This window comes from Alosa sapidissima, chromosome 6 (genome assembly GCF_018492685.1).
Source record: "Alosa sapidissima isolate fAloSap1 chromosome 6, fAloSap1.pri, whole genome shotgun sequence".
Classification (NCBI taxonomy): Eukaryota; Metazoa; Chordata; class Actinopteri; order Clupeiformes; family Clupeidae; genus Alosa; species Alosa sapidissima.
Genome location: NC_055962.1, coordinates 34,199,316 through 34,219,503, shown reverse-complemented (window position 1 = coordinate 34,219,503; position 20,188 = coordinate 34,199,316). Strand labels below are relative to the sequence as shown.

Here is a 20,188-nt window from a genome sequence, read left to right as displayed (position 1 = left end):
ATTTGTGTGGAAGCCCTATAGTAGTCTGGGAATTGTGCCAATTGCAAGACATGCACAAAATAGCTGACAGTGTGGTCATTATAAAAGGTCAGTATCTAAACAAAATAAACCCTTATGAAATTATTCAGTATTATTTCTAACTTAATTTGGGGGAAAAGTCTTTCAGAAAATGGCAAGTACCCAGTCCAGGGCTGGAAAGAGCAACTAATGCTAGAATGCTACCCATACATCAGAAGATTTGACAAGATTTGTAAAAGGTTCTTGAAAGATTGGATTCTTTTTAAGCTGTACTCAAAACGGTAGCCTACAATCTATCCCAAGTCTTGGTGTAAGGATAAATTGCATCACCTGGAAGGTGCAGTTCCTGAATATTCCTTTACATATACATTTTATAAAATCTGGAGGGATTCTTATGTTCTTGCATTCTATCCAGTGTGTAAACTCAAATTTGCTCTTGGTACCAGCCAATGATAACTGTCATTGGTTCCAGTCCTCGCCGAACAGGAACTTTGCTGATTTGTACCAAAGGTACACTACCCAATTCAAGTATCCGGTGGAGCAATGCGCACTGATGGTGGCAGTGTGTATTACTCTAAGTCAGTGGTTCTTAAACTTTTTGTCTGGCGACCCCACAAAAAAGTATGGCGAAGTCTGGCGACCCCACTTTCCCCAAACCATTCTTAGTCCTTACTCAAATACCCCCCTCAAACGTTAACAACTAAATCAAGCAAAAACTAGAAAGCAAAGTCATTTGTTTTATTTACTCCATATGAACAAGAACCAAGAAAACCAAACAATCACGATTAAACAAGTGTAGGCTGCCGCCTTATCAGATCAGAGTGCTATGTGCGTAGCGCGCGCACACACAAGCACGCACACACTCATACACATGCAGCATTAGGCCTACAACGTTACATTAATTATATTTATGGCGATAACAATATATTTTTATTTCCCTTTTCTGGTTTACTATCTTTAACAATTTCAATGGGAAGGGTGGGCATGCTTCCGCGAACATAGCACGTTAATTCTAGGAGGAATGCTGCATACGGCGACACGGAGATTTTCTTCCACGGTGCTGAGCCGACATCTGTATTTTGAGAAGTCGTTTCATTTTGACAGGTTTTAAGCTCTCATTCGCCAGAACATCGCCGCAAATCACACATTGTGGGTGGTCGAGGTTATCTTTAACTTGGCAAGTGAATGCATATTTCAGAAATTCTTTCTGATAAAGCCGACGCGCCGTTTGTTCTTTTTTATTCTCACCGGACTGTAGACTTGTCCCATCTGAGGATCACGGAGGAGTAGACGCACTGGTAGATGGCACTTCCGAGCTTTGTTCAGTTTTTTAAGCAGCCACCTGTCCATTTTGGCTAGTAGGCTACCTATGTCTTTTGTTTTGTTTTACTTAAAATAGCGGGAACAAGAGTTTGCATAGTGGGAGCAGATAGTTATATTGTTTCTATCAGCGGACCAGTAGCCCATAGGCTGAACCAGATCTCGTTGAAAGACGAAAACATTTCTCTCTCTTTTAACTGTGTGTAAATAAGAAAAAGGCAGAAAAGGCCAATATTATTTCCCTTTGTTTCACCTAATAATAATTTCAGACTGAATACAGAAAATAATTGGCGACCCCACGGAAGTTTTTGGCGACCCCTAGTTTAAGAATCACTGCTCTAAGTAGCCTAGTGTACAAAACACTTGGGGCCCGTCCCAATACCTCCCCTACCCCTAGATTCTTGCCCTAACCCTCGTTTTTGCGCGTGCACGTGTAGGATTAAGGTGTCCCATTACTTTAGGGAGCAAGGGGAAGTGCTACTTTCCCCTTAAAATCAACCCTTAAAATATAGCCAGGACCAATGCAGGCTTAAAACGAAGTGGGAGATGAAATTACCCAGGATACCGTGCGAGCTTAGTGAGTCGGTCAATTTTTTCATATATTTTCGCAAATAAGCATATTAAAATTTGTTGGAAATATGTTGGAATATGTCAGTTTGATGCACATCTGATGGACTGTTGAGTTTTGAACACTAATATTAGAAAATATCTCACGAAGCAATCTAACGATGTTCATGATATCTGCTGATTGCTTTGAGACTCTGCCCATCAAATAACGTTATAAATCAATAGTTTCGTCAATATTTAGGATGTGTGTTCTGGCGTTCACATGAACACGAATGTCTTTGTTGATTAACCAGACGTAGATAAACCAGCACAGCCCACACAACAATGACCGCTGGAACGGGCATGTTCCTGAATGAAAATAGTAGCAGGCTACTACCGGTAGACACGTCGGCGCTGCGCGTGACGTAGGCGAGCACGTTCGCTACGCTAATTTGCATATAGTGGTGTCCCAATTCATAGGGAAAGATCTTCACCTCCACTTCCCTTGTCGAGGGGGCTTTAATGTTGAGGGCAATCAAAACCAAGTAGAAGTTTTAAGGGGGGAGAAATGGGACGGGCCCTTGGTCATGCTGAGGATGCTGGTGGTGTGTACAAGACACTGTGAGTAGATACTAGCAGATTGAAGAGGGGTCATTGTATTTCATACGTGTGGTGTTTTATGACATATTTGTGAATGTTAAAGATTTCAATACGGAGTTCTTGTGGCATTTTCAATTCTGTAGTTTTGACAAAACAGCACAGCAGTGAATAGAAACTTCTTGTTATGTTTTTAATTGGAATGTTAACTAAATCATTTATTTACTTTATCTTAAATCCTTTAGGCCTACACAAATCAGCTTATTGATTTAGAATAATAACCGTAGTTAACAGATAAAGAAACAAACATTTCAGTAGCCTACAGTAATCATCACATTCTCCATTTGACTCATCAATTCAAAATTATGCTTTCAATGATTTATGCGGACATGTTTTAGATTACAATAGCTCTAACATAGGCCTACTCATAATTCACAATAAATGCTGAGGCACAGTGAGCACCATGTCACTTTAACGTGCTCAAATGTCTGAACTGAACTTTGGTCAGGTTCCACTTTCGGAACTTTGAGTTTGTAAACAGGACTATATCTGGTCTTGCCCTGTTCAGTACGAACAGAGCAAGCACCCACAATAATAGGTTGATGTAACGGATTTCTGTAAGGGTGGATTTGAAGGCTGTGGAGTGATCCTTGGAAGTTTTCCGGGATTATCTGATATCCGTTTGATACTCAACGAACCATGGCGACCAGGACAGTACAACAGACATCCTCAGGTCTCCCTGACTTCCTGCAGTTCAACGACTTGGCCAGCGAAACCGCTGGTGGAAAGGTGAGACATTAACAGCAGCCCACTACTCCATTTAAATCTAACTGGAGGGATGTACTCTGGATATTATGAGTAGTTGTGATAAATGAGTGGCTCATTTGTAGTCTGTTGTCTTAGGTCATATTTGCCACAGATGAGTGGTTCGCCCCTGCTCAAAACCTCTTGAAGGTGAAGTATGAAGTTCATCCTTTCCCCCCCCACTAAATTAAGTCTAGGTAGCATGCACTACTACTTTTCATTCATATAACATTTCACTCTGACATGGCTGTTTGGCAGAGAGAGACCCCTGAGTTCGTAGCGACTGCGTTTACTGAGTTTGGAAAGTGGATGGATGGTTGGGAATCAAGGAGAAAGAGAATTCCAGGTAGATTCACATATTGGACACCATTAATACATCAAACTCAGCTTCATTTTGCTGTGCTGAGTTTTGTTTGCTGAGTCCCAGACACATTTCCCCATGAGGACATTAAAGTATATGCTATTTTTCACAGATATAGAAGAAGAGTAAAATAGTGTGGTAATGTACGCATTCTTAGTTGTGTTTCTATAGACCCTTTCAACAAGGTAAACAAAAACAATGCTTGAACGTTCTATTTGGGCCCCAATCTACTTCCTCTGCATTAAGATAACATATGGAATGTTAAAAAGGAAGTCTTGTGGGGCCAACTATGATGCTGATAATGGAACTCTCTTGAAAGGGTCCATAGACTGCTCTGGGACCTCATTTGTTTCTTGCCAACTCCTGACAGGGCATGACTGGTGTATCATAGAGCTGGGGGTGCCGGGGGTGGTGCACGGCCTTGACATCGACACCTCGTTCTTCACAGGGAACTATGCCCCCTCCGCCTCTGTGCAGGCTGCATGTTTAGGTAAATACTGTGGCGGTCCCACTGCCTGATCTCATGCTCCATGGCAAGCTCACTGTTTGCACATGTGTGTTTTGGTGTGTTTTCTTCCTCTGTCCAAACTCACTGTCACATACAGTATATTCACATGCAGAGTGCGAATTACCCCACCATAATTGGGGGGTACTGCTCCTTCACTTCTTCTAACCATAATGGTCCATTACCATATCAATCCCCACCGTGATCGCCAAGTGCAACATGTGTTGTGCAACACACATACAAGGTCTAAACATGCGACAAACTGATAATCAGTAGGCTACAGAATATCTCATCGTTTTTATACTGTATATCCAAAAGAGAACTGTTTTGATCAACTCTGCCCTCTGCCCTCATCTTGTCGTCTCCCTGCGGCCTGCTCACGGCTTTTGTCCTGTGCCTCTCCTGTCTGCTGGTCCTTAACACATATGACACGAACAGTGTATAAAACCTAACTGCACCTACACTTTTAATGTAATTGTTTGTAGATAAAAAATAGTTTCATTAAGATAGTATCAGGGTTCTCAGATGAAACTACATTTATCAAACTAAAAATAGGAAATAATAGAATGTAAAAACAATACCAACCAATTAAAAACAAATTCAAATACTAGCACATATTTAGCCTAGGCTACTTGGGTCTTTTTATGTTTCCACAGGTTTCACTGATGTAGGCTTAGCTACATCAGACCCTCTTGTGCATACCGGTAATATAAAAACACAGGATCTGTGCCAAACTAATTTCAAAAGGGCACAATCATTTATTCAAGATATAATGAGAATGGATACCTAGGCTATGGAGTTCATCTCCTTGGAAATGACAATCGATTTTACCTCACCACAATGTAAAAGTTTATTTAAATAGAGAATTACATTGCTAACTAACCTTGGTAACTAACCAAGGTACACTTTACTAGCCTCAGTGGGTAAGTTAAGTAGCAGGTAAGTAGCCAGTAATTCAATGTATGAAGAGGTGACATGAGCTATGAAAGAAGAACAAACACGTTTATAAATGGTTGTAAAATAACACATTTTCAACAAGCTAGACGTCAGTTAGCAACTTACATTTACCCATGCACGTCAGCAGCAAACCGAATTTAGCCTACTGGAGGAATTTACCTAGCGTTTTGTCATTCAATGTTGACACTTGCTCAGTTGCTTCTAGCGCCACGGTGGTTAAAAATGGTACGGTCCACAATAGGGGTTTCTGAAATCGCTTTACATAAAAATGTTCCTACAGTGAAAACAGGAGTTGACTTGTATTGTAACCTTAATGATATTTTTCACAATATTAGAAAAATGATCTGACCCCCCCACAAAACTGATATTTCTGTCTCTTTGGGGGGTAATATTACCCCCCAGTACCCCCTGTAATTCGAACTATGTTCACATGTGCTGTATTCAGGGGAATACAGTTGAACCATTTTTAGATGTTTTGGCACCAATTACACTACCCATGGATGCAGTATTTGAGACATTTAATATGATGATGATATGGCTGTGAAGAGCTTTGGGTGTCTTGAAAAGTGCTATATATACAGTGCTGTTGTTATTGTTATGGCTGGTTATTGTTATTGTTATATAAATATGGCTGATAGTGATCACTATAGGGTGGTAGTCTCAATTTACTCTCCTGTTTTTTGAATTGCAGAGAGGCCATCAGCTCTTAGTCTGGAGGGAGACCGCACTGGCATGGCAGCCTCTGAGGAGGAACTTAGACATGCTGCTGAGGTTCGACTGAGAGAACACATCCCGTCCGCGAAAATAGACCTCTGAAGTTTGCCTACAAAAATGACCCAAACCTGCAATCTTTGCCCATATGAGGAGATCTGGATTTCCTTATATGGGCAAAGATGGTACCCAGATCCCCTTATATGGGCAAATATAGTACCCGAATCCCCTTATATGGGCAAAGATGGTACACAGATCCCCTTATATGGGCAAATATAGTACCCGAATCCCCTTATATGGGCAAAGATGACAGTTTTTGGGTCCTTTTTGTAGGTGAACTTCAGAGGTCTATATCTCTTTAATCTAATACTGATCCTGTAATGCTGTCTTATAAGTGAAGTTCTTCAAACGCTCAACCTCGCCTGAAAAGAATTAAGAGTAATGCATAGGATCTGACCTTTATATATATGGTTTGCATAGGATCTGACCTTTATATGTATGGTTTGGTTTCCTAAGTCAAATAAAGTGGGCACATACTGTGGTCCTGTTTGACAACACAAATAGTGATCACATATTTGTGATTGACAGCTGCATTCTGAGAATTGGGAGGAGCTTGTTCCTGTGACGAAGCTGAAACCAGGATATGCTGACTCCTGCCACAACTACTTCCATGTGAATTCTTCACGAAGAGTCACTCACGTCAGGCTCAACATGTACCCGGGTATCATGTGGCCTTGCATGAATTCAAATTATTATTCATAATAGCGGTCAACCTTAAAAGTGCTCTAAGCGATGTCATACGTTTTTAGGCTGAAACATTTTACTGTCACTTAGAGCAAACATCACCTCACCATCCGCTAGCTGTCTGTGTCCTGAATACACTGTAAAAAAACACGATCTCTGTGGACAGCCCAGGCTCCAAAAGCAGCCACAAAAAACAACTTGGGCAAACCTTGCCCATAAAAACATAACAAACTGTTCCAGCAAATCACCGACGAGATAGGAGAGTTTCAATTGCATGGGAGGGAGGGTGAGGAAGTAGCGAGCTCGCTCTCAGTTTTGTTTGAACATCAACAGAAGTGATGTTACCCGGCATCGCTTAGAGCGCCTTTAAACCTGCAGTACATTTGGTGAATCTGAAAGTACATAACAAGTGATGCATGGTTGTCATAAATGTTCTTATTTACTATAAATTGGTAAATTACTAACTTACTAATCCACCCTCTTAATGTTTGTATATGCATAATGAATTTAATTCATTCAACCTTTACTTATTATTGGAGGTTCATTGAGGGTATTCCATTTATAATGTGGTAATGTTTGTGTTGTGTTTGAAGACGGGGGCATCGCCAGGCTGAGAGTGTATGGTGTGGGACAGAGGGACTGGTCCACTGTGTCGTCCAGAGAGGAAGTGGACCTGGTAGCTCTGGTCAATGGAGGGGTGTGTCTTGGCTACACAGATGCCCACTTTGGCCACCCACGCAACATGATTGGTATTGACCCTTTCAACAATAAAAACAAAAACTATGCTTGAACGTTCTATTTTTTTGCCAATCTACTTCCTCTGCAATATGGAATGTTAAAACGGAAGCCTTGTGGGAACAACTATGATGCTGATAATGGAACTCTCTTGAAACGGTCAATATTATGCTCTTTAAAATGTTTCATGCCAATGGAGGAGTGTATATATGACTACCTCAAAGTGTTTATAGCAAACAGGAGAGTTCATCTTTATCCCCATATTTTTAAAATACATTGAAGATATTTTTCTCAGGTCAATTTCGACCCTATTCAATTTAATTAACTTCATAAATGTTCAGTATTTTTTATTGGAATGAATCAAGTCAAATCTGCTATACAAACATAACAATAGCCTACGTCACATTAGGGAACAGGGCAGGGAAACATCTATTTCATGTTCCTATTATGTGTCTTATACATCTGGGAAACAAAGGACTCTGGGAACATGGGACATTTACACATGGCTGCGAAACCTATCTGGTGAGAGTAGCTCTCTTAAGTTCTCCGATTACCAGTAGCTCTCTGCTTTACCTAGTCCCAGATCACCGCAAACACCACGTCACATATACAGTAGTATGTTAAATGGGTAGAAATCCCATCCCACTCCACTAACAGGTGGGGATACATTTACAAAAAAAATGGACTTTTGGTGCCTTACAGGTTTGGGCCGAGCACCCAACATGGGAGACGGGTGGGAGACAGCAAGACGTCTGGACAGGCCGGCAGTGCTGAAGGTGAGCAAGCTCTCCAAGTCAAAGTCTTCTACTACTGTCAAAGAGATCTCTCTCTCTCTTTCTCTCTCTCTCTCACTCTCTCACTCACTCACTCACTCACACACACACACACACACAAACCCTACACATAAAAATCACAATGTGTTGACTTGTGTGGTTCTGTATTTCTGCTGATTGGCACCTGACCCGTCCATTGATGTCTATTAGACAAGAAGCCTAAAAATCAGACCTAAAAATCAACACTTAAATATTAATCTCTGAAACACTGGAGTCTGTTAACCAACGTGCATGGTCTGTTAACCAGTGTGCATGGTCTGTTAACCAGCGTGCATGGTCTGTTAACCAGCGTGCATGGTCTGTTGTTTGAGGAAAGTGACCTCTGGGGTGGCTTGTCCACAGATGGATGGGCAGGGCATCCTACAAGTCCCCGGTTCAGAGTGGGCTGTCCTCAGGCTGGGTCATCCTGGAGTCATCCACAGCATCGAGATCGACACCAACCACTTCAAAGGTATCACGCATTCAATTGCACTCTAGGAAGGTTAAGGAAGGGGCCGGGCAATCAGTAAGAGGAGACTTCACCGTCTGCCATGTACTGACAGATTAGCCTGACATTCCATGTGACATTGATTGATATAGCTGATGCTACCGGATCCACACAAACAAACATGCAATATCCTATGTTTGTGTGAGATCCTGTTATCTTCTATCCTCGTGTAACTAAGGCGTTGTGCTTTCCTGCCTGCATTATTATTGGCTGCAGGTAATTTCCCAGACTCCTGTAGGCTAGAGGTGTGCCGTTTGACAAATGATGAGGAGCTGCAGTGTGTCAGCAGCAAGTGGAGAAGGGAGCCCCCTGGTGGATGGAGAGTGCTACTGCCTCCACAGAAGGTGGTGAAATCACCAGCATAATATAACCTACTAAACGTTCAATGATACTAAATCGTAAAACGGCACTTAATATGCACACTTAGCCTTTGAAATTAGACCTTAGTGTGTAACACATTCTATTCAAGAATCTCCAGATTGTTGCTGTTCACTGGGTGCTTGACTAGTATTATGTTGTTTTTTATGTGTTTTAATTAATTAATTAATTATTACTTTTTAAACACTTTTAAACTATTGCCATTTTATGTACTATTAGCTTGTGTGTTTTATGTTTTCTTTTTTATTCTTTACTTTTTAAACTATTCTTTGTCTATTGCCCTTCTATGCTTTTTATTAGCTATTCCTGTTTGCTTGTGTTTATGTAAAGCACATTGAATGACCTCTGTGTGAAATGCGCTGTATAACTAACGTTGGCTTGACTTTCCAAAGTGACCTCAGCGTGTGACAGTCTATACTACACTCTTTCCCTCCAGCTCCAGGCCCATCACCGACACATGTACTCCGGAGAAAGTGTGGTGCGCTGTGGCGCCGTCAGTCACGTGCGTCTGGTCATTGCCCCAGATGGTGGGGTCAGCAGGCTTAGGTTGTGGGGTAACATCACCTCAGACCCCTCTGCCCACTCTGTGAGACCAACAAAACCTGTCTCCAAACTGTGATTCAAGTGTTAATGTGTGTAGGTGTTACAGGTGACTGCAACGGCTAGTAAAAAGGTAACACTTCATATTTACAAATAAAAACGTTTCAAGTACCCAATATTGTGTCTGATTTTCTGCTTGCATCAAATTAACAATTCATCTTAAAAAATGCACAAAAGAGCACAATGAAAGAGAGATGGAAAAGATGTGCTTCGAACAGAACCATTGTGTTAGGATATTGTGACCTCACCCCATGTTCTACAACAGATTCCATGGTGATGTGTTCCCCAAGTGGTCAAACCCAGGGTGATGCGCGTGTAGGCTACCGGCATCGGATATCATGCTGCACAAGTACACCTCTGTTTACCTTCGGGTATCACCTGTCAATAAATCCATTTCATAATCCCTAAGTGATCAGTTTGCTCGTCACGCAGAGAGCGTCTTCAAAAATGGCAGGAGTCGCAAAAAGGCCCTCCCATGCGCGACTGTCAAAGACAGTGATGGTGTACAGAAACGGCGACGGTTATTTCCCGGGTAATAGGTTTGTGATCAATCCACGTCAACTGGTAACATTTGATAGCTTTCTCAATGCCGTGACCCGCGTGATCGCCGCTCCTTTCGGTGCTGTCAGGAACGTATATACCCCCCATGAAGGTCACCGGGTCTCCAGTTTTGAGACTCTGGAACATGGAGAAAAATACGTTGTTGGTGGATCTGAACGCTTTAAAAAACTGGAGTGAGTCCTTGAAAGTTTTTGTAACATCTTATTTACTATTGCCAAATCTTATGAATGAACTAATTTGCCCCTTTTCTTGTATTTTCTCGTATGTTTAGTTACATTAACATTACAATCAAGAAACCGCAGCGGAAAACGACGGAAATGGTGAGTCAAATCTTTTTTTCCATTTAGATGCAAAACAGACAAATGTTTGAGACAGGCTACATGTGTTAGGATGGAAAAACAAGTATAAGCATTCCAGTTGTTGTTGGGTGTTCAAAAGCTTGTTCTGTAATTAGAACACCACTAAACGAGTTTGTAATCTTTTAAGAAAACTACTCCTTCAGTTCTTCAGTTGTAATGTTGCTGAATGTTTCTGAACTCCTGACGATTGTATCAGATTCAACCAGTGGTCCATAGCACAATCAATGTGCCTGCTCGCTGGAGGAGAATCTTGTATGAGCCTTGCACCATCAAGTGAGTACAAACATGCCTTCACAAACACTCATATACTGTACTACAACATATTTCTGTACACTTATTAAGGGCTTATTTTGTTATCTTTTTATTAACTTCATGTGCTTTTGGAATGTGGCCTAAGGTTCTAGTTTTACATTGCATTGTCTTAATCCATCGGTCTAATGCTCTGTTTTAGTGATTGTAGTTTCACTGATAGCAGCACGCTCATATTGGCCGGCCCTGGTTGGTTGTGTGTTGATTTCCATAGTGTATTTACCAACGGAGACATCTTGGTGCCTGCTGTTCGAATTCTCCTCCCAAAATACACCCTCATGAGCTGGGATAGCGTCCTGGCCATGGTGACCGAGAAAGTGCATCTACGCACTGGAGCTGTGCACAAGTAAGGGTGTGGACAACCTAATAAGTGATGAATAACAGAGATGCTTTTCATTAAAACCAGATAAAGCTGAATTTATGAATACCACCAATCAATAAATACCACTTTTCTCCAAATGGTTGGCTTAATAAAGTCAATCTAAAGAGACAACATACTGGTTTGTAGAGCTGTATTTGATTATCATGATGGCATGCTGGATTGTATGCTTTTCTCAAGACTATGCAGGCTGGATGGAACTCCCATAACCAGTTCTAGGCAGTTAGAGAACAACCAGTACTATGTGGGTGTGGGCATGGAACGGTTCCGTCTGCTACCCTACTTCCACTGGGTGCCTAGGAAGAACATCGTGCAAGAAGGCAGCATGCAGTGAGTTTCTTCCGCAAGCCTTTCCCTTTCACTGGCAATAAAATACTGTAGAACAGAACGTAGTATATAGTTACCAGATAGTATAGTGAATGCAGAAGGATGCAATACGGTATATGCTTTTAGGAACTACTCAGTTTTTTTGTACCTTAACTTTAATTTTAATTTCTGTTTCATCCCTGTTGTCTTTCCCTTGTCACCTTTCGACCTCCCTTCTTATCTTTCTGTATGGGACCGCAGTGATTTCCTTCCTCCTGCACCTAAGAAAGGAAAGAACAAAGGAGATTTGGTAAGTTCTCTCAAACAGCACAGACATGAAGATTCCCATTCCTTCACCGTTATATCTGTCACGGGTCAAATTCCTGACGTATATTTATCAGAGGGATACTCACACACTTGTTGACACTTCACTCAGGAGAACAACACATCATTGGTCTCTCCAGTTGTCGTGGGTCTCTGTCCCATGCAGAAATCCACACTCTTGATGACAGACTCGCATAGGATTGTGTCACCACCCACTAGACTGACAGGCCGCCTGCATAGCTTTGACTAGTCATCTTTCATCATGTCTCCTATCAAACATTTAGGCTGTTCTGGCATTGATTTCAGCAAGTGCTGAAAAAATGGTATAGTCAAAGAAAGATAGCTATTTGCATGTTTAATCATAATCGTTCCTCAATAATTCAGGTCAGTCAGGTAATGGCAAACCTGAACAGACCCAGACATTGGTGGCTTATAGGATAGTAGGCAATGTGTTGCAGGACTAAACTGAGGACAGAAATAGAGGGATTTGGAGAGGATGGATATAAAAATTGTTTCTTTGGTAATGGTGAACTCATTGTAACACACAATTTTTAACAATACTATAAAACATTTTTTTGGGAACTCTTCATGTGTGAATTAAAGCTGCAGTTGGCAAGTGTGACAGATTGAGGGGACTTTTTGAATATTTACAACTCTCATGCCCCTCCACCACTACCACCGAGCACCCTCTCATCGAGTTTGTGCTCGTCAGAGCGCACCAGACTGCACCAGACTGTGATTGACAGTCAGATCTCACACAGCCCTGCTCTGATTGGACCAGAAGAACCGGGAGCTGTGGAGTTTTGCAAAACAAATAACAGGCTCTAGGTGGAGGTAGAAGTTCGGGTTTTTTTTCTAAAACCTGCTGATTTATGTTGTTTTGTCAGAACATAGTGTCGGCAGAGAATGTCTAATAAAGGGAGAACTGCCACTCTCGGAAAACTTCCGGTTTCTGAACTGGTTGCAGTTCCTCCTGTGGTTCCACATGAGGGCGCTCGTCCACGAGTGCAGAATGCATGGAGGTCTATGGAGCTGTACCCCTCAAAATCCACTTTTCTCGGGATTTAATTTTTTTTTCAAGTAATTTGAATATTGTATTCGAAAGGGGAGGCAAAGAAAATACACTTGGTTGAGTATTATATTTTTTAAAGTCACTTAATTGTTTTAAAAAGCCTTTCAAACGTGTCAATGACGTCATTCATTAGCACAATGCTAGCGTGTTATGGGCAACAACGACCCAACCTGTAAGAAATCAAAAGGACATAAGTACTCGTTCATTTAACTTTTGATTTATAACCCATGTTGAAGTTATACAAACTACAATCAAATCTGAGATTTGTCAAGACAATCAGGTGAAAGAGACAAATTTAGCCGTCTAGCTCCATTGACTCCCATTCATTCTGCACTTATGGCGATCGCCCCCAGTGGAACTCTGGTGGAACTGCAACCAAAATTCGGTACAATGGGACTTAATACGGAGTGGCCAGGCTCTCCGTAGACGGGCTCTGGTGTCGGTTTCGGTGAATATGATCAAAAAAATCTTGCCAACTGCCGCTTTAATTGTGTGTTTGTCACCTCTGATGAGTTTCTCATTTGTTTCTAAGAGGCTGTCAAGAGACCTACTGTTTAGGACTGTAAGGACAAAACTGGTGACAGTCAATTGTTGGAATAGTTGGAATTGTCTTGGAGATTGTAGTATGTAACATATATAACATTGATCAAAGATAGTGTGCATTCAGGTGTGCAGGGACAGATAAATAGCTTCTCTTTGATACTGGGATTGCTAATCACTGATCTGTGGTAGAAGTGCTCCAATCAGAGTGCATTGCTCAGCTCAGCTGTGTTGAGAGTCCAATTGCGGTTTGATTGGTTTACACTGACTTTTGAAGTTGCCTTTCCAGTCTTCACCAGAAGGGGGAGACATGGATTGCACAAAGTCTCCGTTTGACCTACAAAAGGGATAGATTGTGCTGTTGCCCCTTGAGTGCTGCTGTATGTTGTCTATCTTCCCTCAACCTCTTACCCAACCTCTCAACTTCAGTATTATATTTTCCAGCTCTTTGTAAGTGCTTTACTGGTCATTTTGGACATGCAATGGTCCCCATCATGTCCGTTGCCTTGAAACAGAAGATTCCACTTTTTTCTCTCTCTTCAAATTGTAATTCAAATTCAAAGTTGCTTTATTAGCATGACTATTAGCATGACTATTTGGGTGTTGCCAGTGTTGCCAAACAGTGTTGCCAAAGCCAGTGTTGACCGTAACATGCAACAATGCCATTTAAGAAAAAAAAAATGGAGGGGGGGGGGGGGGGGGGGTATAGGATTCTCTAGGTCCTTCTTCATGTACATTTGTATGCAGTTAATTGGCAGAGGGATACTTGTATGTTCTGTCAGTTGACAGCGGGTTCTCTCAGATGTTTGACTATGCAGGCTGTATCACTCGGCTGCTGTTACAGGCTTATGGCCTCGCTGCAGCGGCATTATGTGATTGGTTTGCTGCACCACGGATCGATTGTCTGATGGCAGGGACTCGTCTCACTCAATGCAGAGTCCCAAAGGAGCAGGGCGAAGTGAAACAACTGAAGTTCACTAAAAACGCACACGCACACGCACACGCACACACACACACACACAGACTGTCCACAGTAAAGCAAACGCTGGCCCTCCACTGAAGGCCATTTGATAGCTCTTGGGCTGTAGAAGGCTGTTGGAGGCTGTAGAAGGCTGTTGGAGGCTGTAGAAGGCTGTAGAGAGAGGTGTAGGAGCATGGACGCTGCCAGAAAATTTTGCTCCTATGACAGACAATAATTCTGTCAGTGCTGGGCCCTTAGGTAACGTGGTGTGAACGTTGTGTGAACATTGTGTGAACATCGTGTGTCTGTTGCGTGTCAGTTGCGTGTCAGTTGCGTGGCGGCTGCGTGCCGTTTTCTATGTTTGCTTACTAGAAGCGTATCTGATGCGGCGCTGCAGCGGCCTCTCTGCCAATTAAAACGTGTCTTTTTCTCACTTAATTTTTTTTCTTCACTGTTTTGATTGGAAACGCTTCCAACACGCTTGCGGGTGGCGTGAAAAATAGGCATGAGTCCTATTCATAGCATGCACGCATTTTCGGCGCAGCTCGAGCCGCGTCTGAGACGTGCGTGTCCCGCAGGTGGTGTGCGAGGTCTAACCTGTTACCGCCTGGGAGCCGAAATAAAAACAGACACGCCACGCAGCTGACACACTCACACCGAAACGGGCCTTAGAATCGTGCATGTGTAATACATTTGAGGAAAGCAGTGAGGTTGAATACAAAAATTGAGAGACTTTCCTATTACAACTAACTTTAACATGGTGTAGCCTACTACTATAGTAGTCATTTTAAATACATTGCTTGTTTATTAAAAGCAAGTTGTTTGATGAATTGAAAGCAATTAAAAGCATGTTTAATGAATTGTGTTCACTCAGCTTCATTTGAAGGTGTGTGATCAGTTGTGTGCGTGTGTGTATGTGTGTACAGTTTGCAGATCCCAAGCGCTATGGAAATTCCTTGTTTTACGCGAAGCCGAACAAGAGGCCTGAATGCTACTCTAGACAGAAGAGTGGATCGTCTAAAACACAGCCCCTGCTCTCCTCTGGAGGTGATACACACACACACACACACACACACACCCCACCACGCACACACACACACACCCCACCACACACACACACACACACACACACACACACACACCCCACCACGCACACACACACACACCCCACCACACACACACACACACACACCCCACCACACACACACACCCCACTACGCACACACACACACACCCCACCACACACACACACACACACACACACCCCACACACACACACACACACATACACACATCCTACACTGTCTACACCACTGTAGACAGCTGTAGAGTGTCTGTGCATGTAACTGCTGCCTTAACATTGATTGACACCGTATTGACTTTATGCACAACAGAATGGGGATCACGCGGTCTGTGGACATCAGTAATGTGGAGGCCCCGGTGGACCTCTGTGTCTGCCCCTTACACACACACACACACACACACACACACACACACACACACACACACACACCTGGGGGCCTGTGGCTGGACGTGGGTGCTGATGGGGTTAGAATGTGACTGATGTGGTTGGCCTGATTGATTGGTGTAAGAGCAGAGGTGGCGGTCTGGTCTCAGGCTCCTACTGTGGTCACATTGGGGGGTTGTGTGCGTGCGTGCGTGCGTGCGTGCGTGTGTGCGTGTGTGTGCGTTGCAGTAGTTGTTTAGGTAGGAGCAGGGACACTGTAGGCGTTTTCAAAATAGTAAACTATGGGAGGCCGTATAGTGCAATAACATTGGAATAGTGGCACTACACACTGAACGCACTTGCACTACACACTGAAACGCTCACACATACGCACTGGGCACTAGTACCACACTGGAACTCAAACGCCAACACACTGAATTTCCTGCATTACACACTGAATCTGCTTGCACTCATTGAAGTCAGTTGCACCACACTGAAATCACTTGCTCAACACACTGGATTTACTTGCAGCACACACTGAAACTGCTTGCACTACACACTGAAACAGTTTGCACTATAGGCCTACACTGAAAATACTTACACACACTGAAGCTCCTTACACTACACACTGAATTAACTTCCACAACACATTGAAATTTCTTGCTCAACACACTGAAACATCACATGCACTACACACTGAACTCACTTGCACACACACTGAGGCTGCTTACACTACACGCTGAATTAACTTCCACCACACACTGAACTCACTTGTACACACACTGAAGTTGCTTACACTTGTAGTTCCAGTGTGGTACTAGTGCCCAGTGCGTATGTGTCAGTGTTTCAGTGTGTAGTGCAAGTGCGTTCAGTGTGTAGTGCCACTATTCCAATGTTATTGCACTATACGGCCTCCCATAGTAAACTAAGGCAAGGCGATTGAGAACTTTATGTAACGGTTTTGAAACGGTTTCTCATTTGCGCTGTGAACATTTACGATCACACAAAAGTGGTCAGAGGAAGTAGACAAGATTAAGGGTCACCGGATGAATCAAACAATTCGGAACATTTGCACAAAAATATTGAAATTTAAAGGTACAAAAAAATGCTTTCACCTTCAACATTTGCTTCGGTTTCCCTAATTTGAACACACCTTGGTCCATATTGGGGCCCTGATGCAGGACAAAATGTGTTGTTGTCTGGGAGGTCCATCAGTGGTGGAGTGTGTAAGTGTCCAGAATCTTCCGCAGAGGGCAGTGTGTTCAGAGCGAAACATTCACGGATAGAGACAGCAGGAGCAGCGGAGGTGCAGGAGGATAAACACATGCAGGTGGTGCTGCCCATTGATAAGGTGTGTGTGTGTGTGTGTGTGTGTGTGTGTGTCTGTGTGTGTGTGTGTGTGTGTGTGTGTGTGTGTGTGTGTGTGTTTGTGGGTAAGTGGGTAGATGTGGGTGTTAGGAATTTGTGTGTATGTGTTTCCTACAGTTTTGTATGTAATGTTAATTTGCTGATGTGTGTGACTGGATGTGTGAGACTGTGTGTGAGAGATGTGTACAACTGCATGATATGTAACAGATGTGCATTGTGAAGCGTGAGGTAAATATTGGTGTTTATGTCTCTGTCTTTGTGTGCGTTTAAGGAGTTGTACGTTTGTTTGTGTTGTGAATTGTGTAAGTTTACTTTTGTGGAGTGTTTAAGTGTGTGTGTGTGTGTGTGTGTGTGTGTGTGTGTGTGTGTGTGTGTGTGTGTGTGTGTGTGTGTTTACTCAGATGGAAGCAAGTGTGGTTGAGGAGGAGCTATGTGAGACGACCAAGCATACAACGTGTCAGAGCAGAACCCTCACTCCTAGGTCAAAGGTCCGACACACACACACACACACACACACACACACACACACACATGTACTCTACACAAACAAAAACACTACCAGTTTCAGAAACGGAATGATGTTAGATGCATAACTTTGTCTACTGCTTTTAAAAAGTGCATGGTGCTTTCTGTTTTTTGTATTTGTCTATTGCATAGCGATTTTTTTAAGTGACGTGGAGTGATGCGTGTGTGTGTGTTTGTGTGTGTGTGTGTGTGCGTGTGTGTGTGTGTGTGTGTATGTTGTTTTTCTTAGATGGAGGCCAAAGACGTTGAAGAAGAGCAATGTGATATAACTTCTCCAGAAATTTGTCACAGTGAAACGCCCTCAGAAATGCCAAAGGTCATTACATCACACACACACACACACACACACACACACACACACACACACACACATAGACTCACAAACCCTTCCCATTGAAGGGCATTGTAACCGTGCTGTCAAACCTTCGACTCTGCATGAGTGAACTCCCAAGGTTTTGGGTTCCTGAAAGTGAAATAATATCAGAACCATTTCCATTCCTGTCTGCTCATCTCACTAGCGCTGGCAGCGCACCAGCTCACCTGAGCATTGCAGCACAATGACACAATCATTTCCCATGATGCTCTCTGAGGCTCTCCATGTTCTCTTGTCATCTCGCACACAGGAGGAACCGCCTGCCTCGTGCGGGCGTCTCACCCGTATCCTAGCGCCCAATGAACACTTTTCTCTCCCACACATAGACTCTGTCCCCCCGTCCTCACACGCCAGTGTAGCCTCCTCACCTCCAGCTCTGTCAGACTGACCTGAGGACAGTCCAGCCCTTTTCACAGGTGACTCTTTCATGTTCACTCCTATGCCTGGAGATCTGTCAGATCAGTGCAAAGGCAAAACACCTTAACTTCATGTTTGGTCAAAAATGAGTTAATTTCATTTTTGGGGGTATTTGAGACCTCCTTTATCATGTGAATAAATGTGAGTCAATTTGATTGTTTTAAGTAACAAGAAAAATAAGGGGGTATGACAACCGTACCTTCCAAAACCATACGAAACAGAAAAGTCATTTTTCTCAGTTTCACACTCTAGCGAGTTAAGGTCTTTTGCCTTTGCAGCGCAGACCAACCCAGCTGCTGACTGAGAGAAATAAGAAACTGTTTCAGTGCTGAACACACAGTGTAAAGACACACGCTACTCTTACACACTGTGCCAGCTTACTACAGTTTAGAAACGATAGAAAAGCTTTAAACAAAATACAATCAAAAGCATTCTTTGTCTTTCACAGGCACAGGGTTGCCAGAGCACCAGTCAGTGTGAGACCATGACAGACCCCGTGAATGTATTTTAGTGTGGACTGTAGATAAAAAAAGGAGATCTTTCACCAGCATTCCCAGATTGGTTGTATAGCTACTGGGGGAAAAACCGGCACACTAGCCAAAATAAAAGATATAAGTACATTCTCAGTCACATTCTTTGTCGACATCTTTGTTTGTCCTTGGTGAAGTTTAAAGGAAGCAATGTCATCGGCATGCTTATTACACACTGTGAATGACAGCAGTTGGTCTCCGCTAATCTAGAGTATATAAACCATGTCATTATGCTATAAATTACCGTACACACCAATGAAGACGCACCATAAACTACCCTGTAGTACCATGATGATAAACTCAAATGGAAATATCATGGATATCAATAGCATCATCTCCATAAACATGCAGCTTCCTGGGCGAGGTATCACATAATGAAATACAGTCAAGGGCATCACCTCTGCAGGGGTCTGTAAACAGCCCTATAATCTGATCAGGCCTCTCTCCCACATACATACTCTCAATCTCTTTATCTCCCTCCCCATCACACACACACACACACACACACACACACACACACACACACACACACATCTAGTCACATACACACACACTCATACACACTCACAGTGGGCGCAACAGTAAGGAGCTTCTGGGGTCAAGCTTGGTTAAACAGACAGATTTACATACTATGTACTAAGTATGCCATATATTGATAAGAGGAGACTTTCAGAAGAGATAGTTAACCGACGTTGGGTCACTTACGTAGCCTAGTGCATACTACGGGTGCCTGTAGGCAACATACATGACAAAAGTAGTCTATCTGATTAATATAAATTAGTTTTTCATACTATGTGTAGTATACAGTGCATAGTGTACACTGTGCCATGTCTCCGGGCAAAGTGGTAGTTGAAACCCCTTTCATCCATCACAGGCTGTCCCCCGCCTCACAAACAACAGTCCAGATATAACCAGAGCAGACAGCTGGTATAAAGCATAGGCCAATGAAACTGTCAGAAACACAAACACACACACACACACACACACAGATTATTCTATAAGAATAGCTAAATTTATGATGGCTGCTCACGGCGGCGGTCAGAGAGAGCTTTGAGTGAATTACATCATTCCATCTGAGGCTCTCTTATTCTGCTGCTTTATGAGATGATATATTTTTTATG

General features: G+C 42.8%; 2 protein-coding genes across 7 annotated transcripts; both read left to right on the top strand.

The window, feature by feature from the left end:
• Positions 1–2,406: 2,406 nt before the first annotated feature.
• On the top strand, positions 2,407–9,712 carry allc (allantoicase). 3 transcript variants are annotated; one of them, XM_042095377.1, is made up of 12 exons: positions 2,407–2,505; positions 3,050–3,270; positions 3,385–3,435; positions 3,544–3,631; positions 4,017–4,136; positions 5,800–5,879; positions 6,408–6,540; positions 7,157–7,312; positions 8,001–8,074; positions 8,474–8,582; positions 8,835–8,962; positions 9,433–9,712. In XM_042095377.1, exons 2-12 carry the CDS (start codon positions 3,181–3,183, stop codon positions 9,613–9,615), a joined length of 1,212 nt encoding a protein of 403 aa, XP_041951311.1. In that variant the 5' UTR covers positions 2,407–2,505; positions 3,050–3,180; the 3' UTR covers positions 9,616–9,712. The 3 variants fall into 3 exon arrangements, with proteins under 3 accessions (XP_041951311.1, XP_041951312.1, XP_041951313.1); XM_042095378.1 differs by having other exon boundaries at positions 2,415–2,505; positions 3,147–3,270; XM_042095379.1 differs by lacking the exons at positions 2,407–2,505; positions 8,835–8,962 and having other exon boundaries at positions 2,993–3,270.
• Positions 9,713–9,871: 159 nt separating this feature from the next.
• LOC121711614 (doublecortin domain-containing protein 2-like) lies at positions 9,872–19,167 on the top strand. Of its 4 annotated transcripts, none has more exons than XR_006032388.1 (12): positions 9,872–10,330; positions 10,429–10,477; positions 10,713–10,789; positions 11,040–11,171; positions 11,385–11,534; positions 11,772–11,820; positions 15,334–15,454; positions 17,105–17,205; positions 17,624–17,710; positions 17,977–18,063; positions 18,447–18,536; positions 18,986–19,167. XR_006032388.1 is itself a non-coding variant. In XM_042095374.1 (12 exons), exons 1-11 carry the CDS (start codon positions 10,044–10,046, stop codon positions 18,506–18,508), a joined length of 1,278 nt encoding a protein of 425 aa, XP_041951308.1. In that variant the 5' UTR covers positions 9,873–10,043; the 3' UTR covers positions 18,509–18,536; positions 18,986–19,167. The 4 variants fall into 4 exon arrangements, 2 of the variants coding, with proteins under 2 accessions (XP_041951309.1, XP_041951308.1); XM_042095374.1 differs by having other exon boundaries at positions 9,873–10,330; positions 18,371–18,536; XR_006032389.1 differs by lacking the exon at positions 17,977–18,063.
• Positions 19,168–20,188: the final 1,021 nt, after the last annotated feature.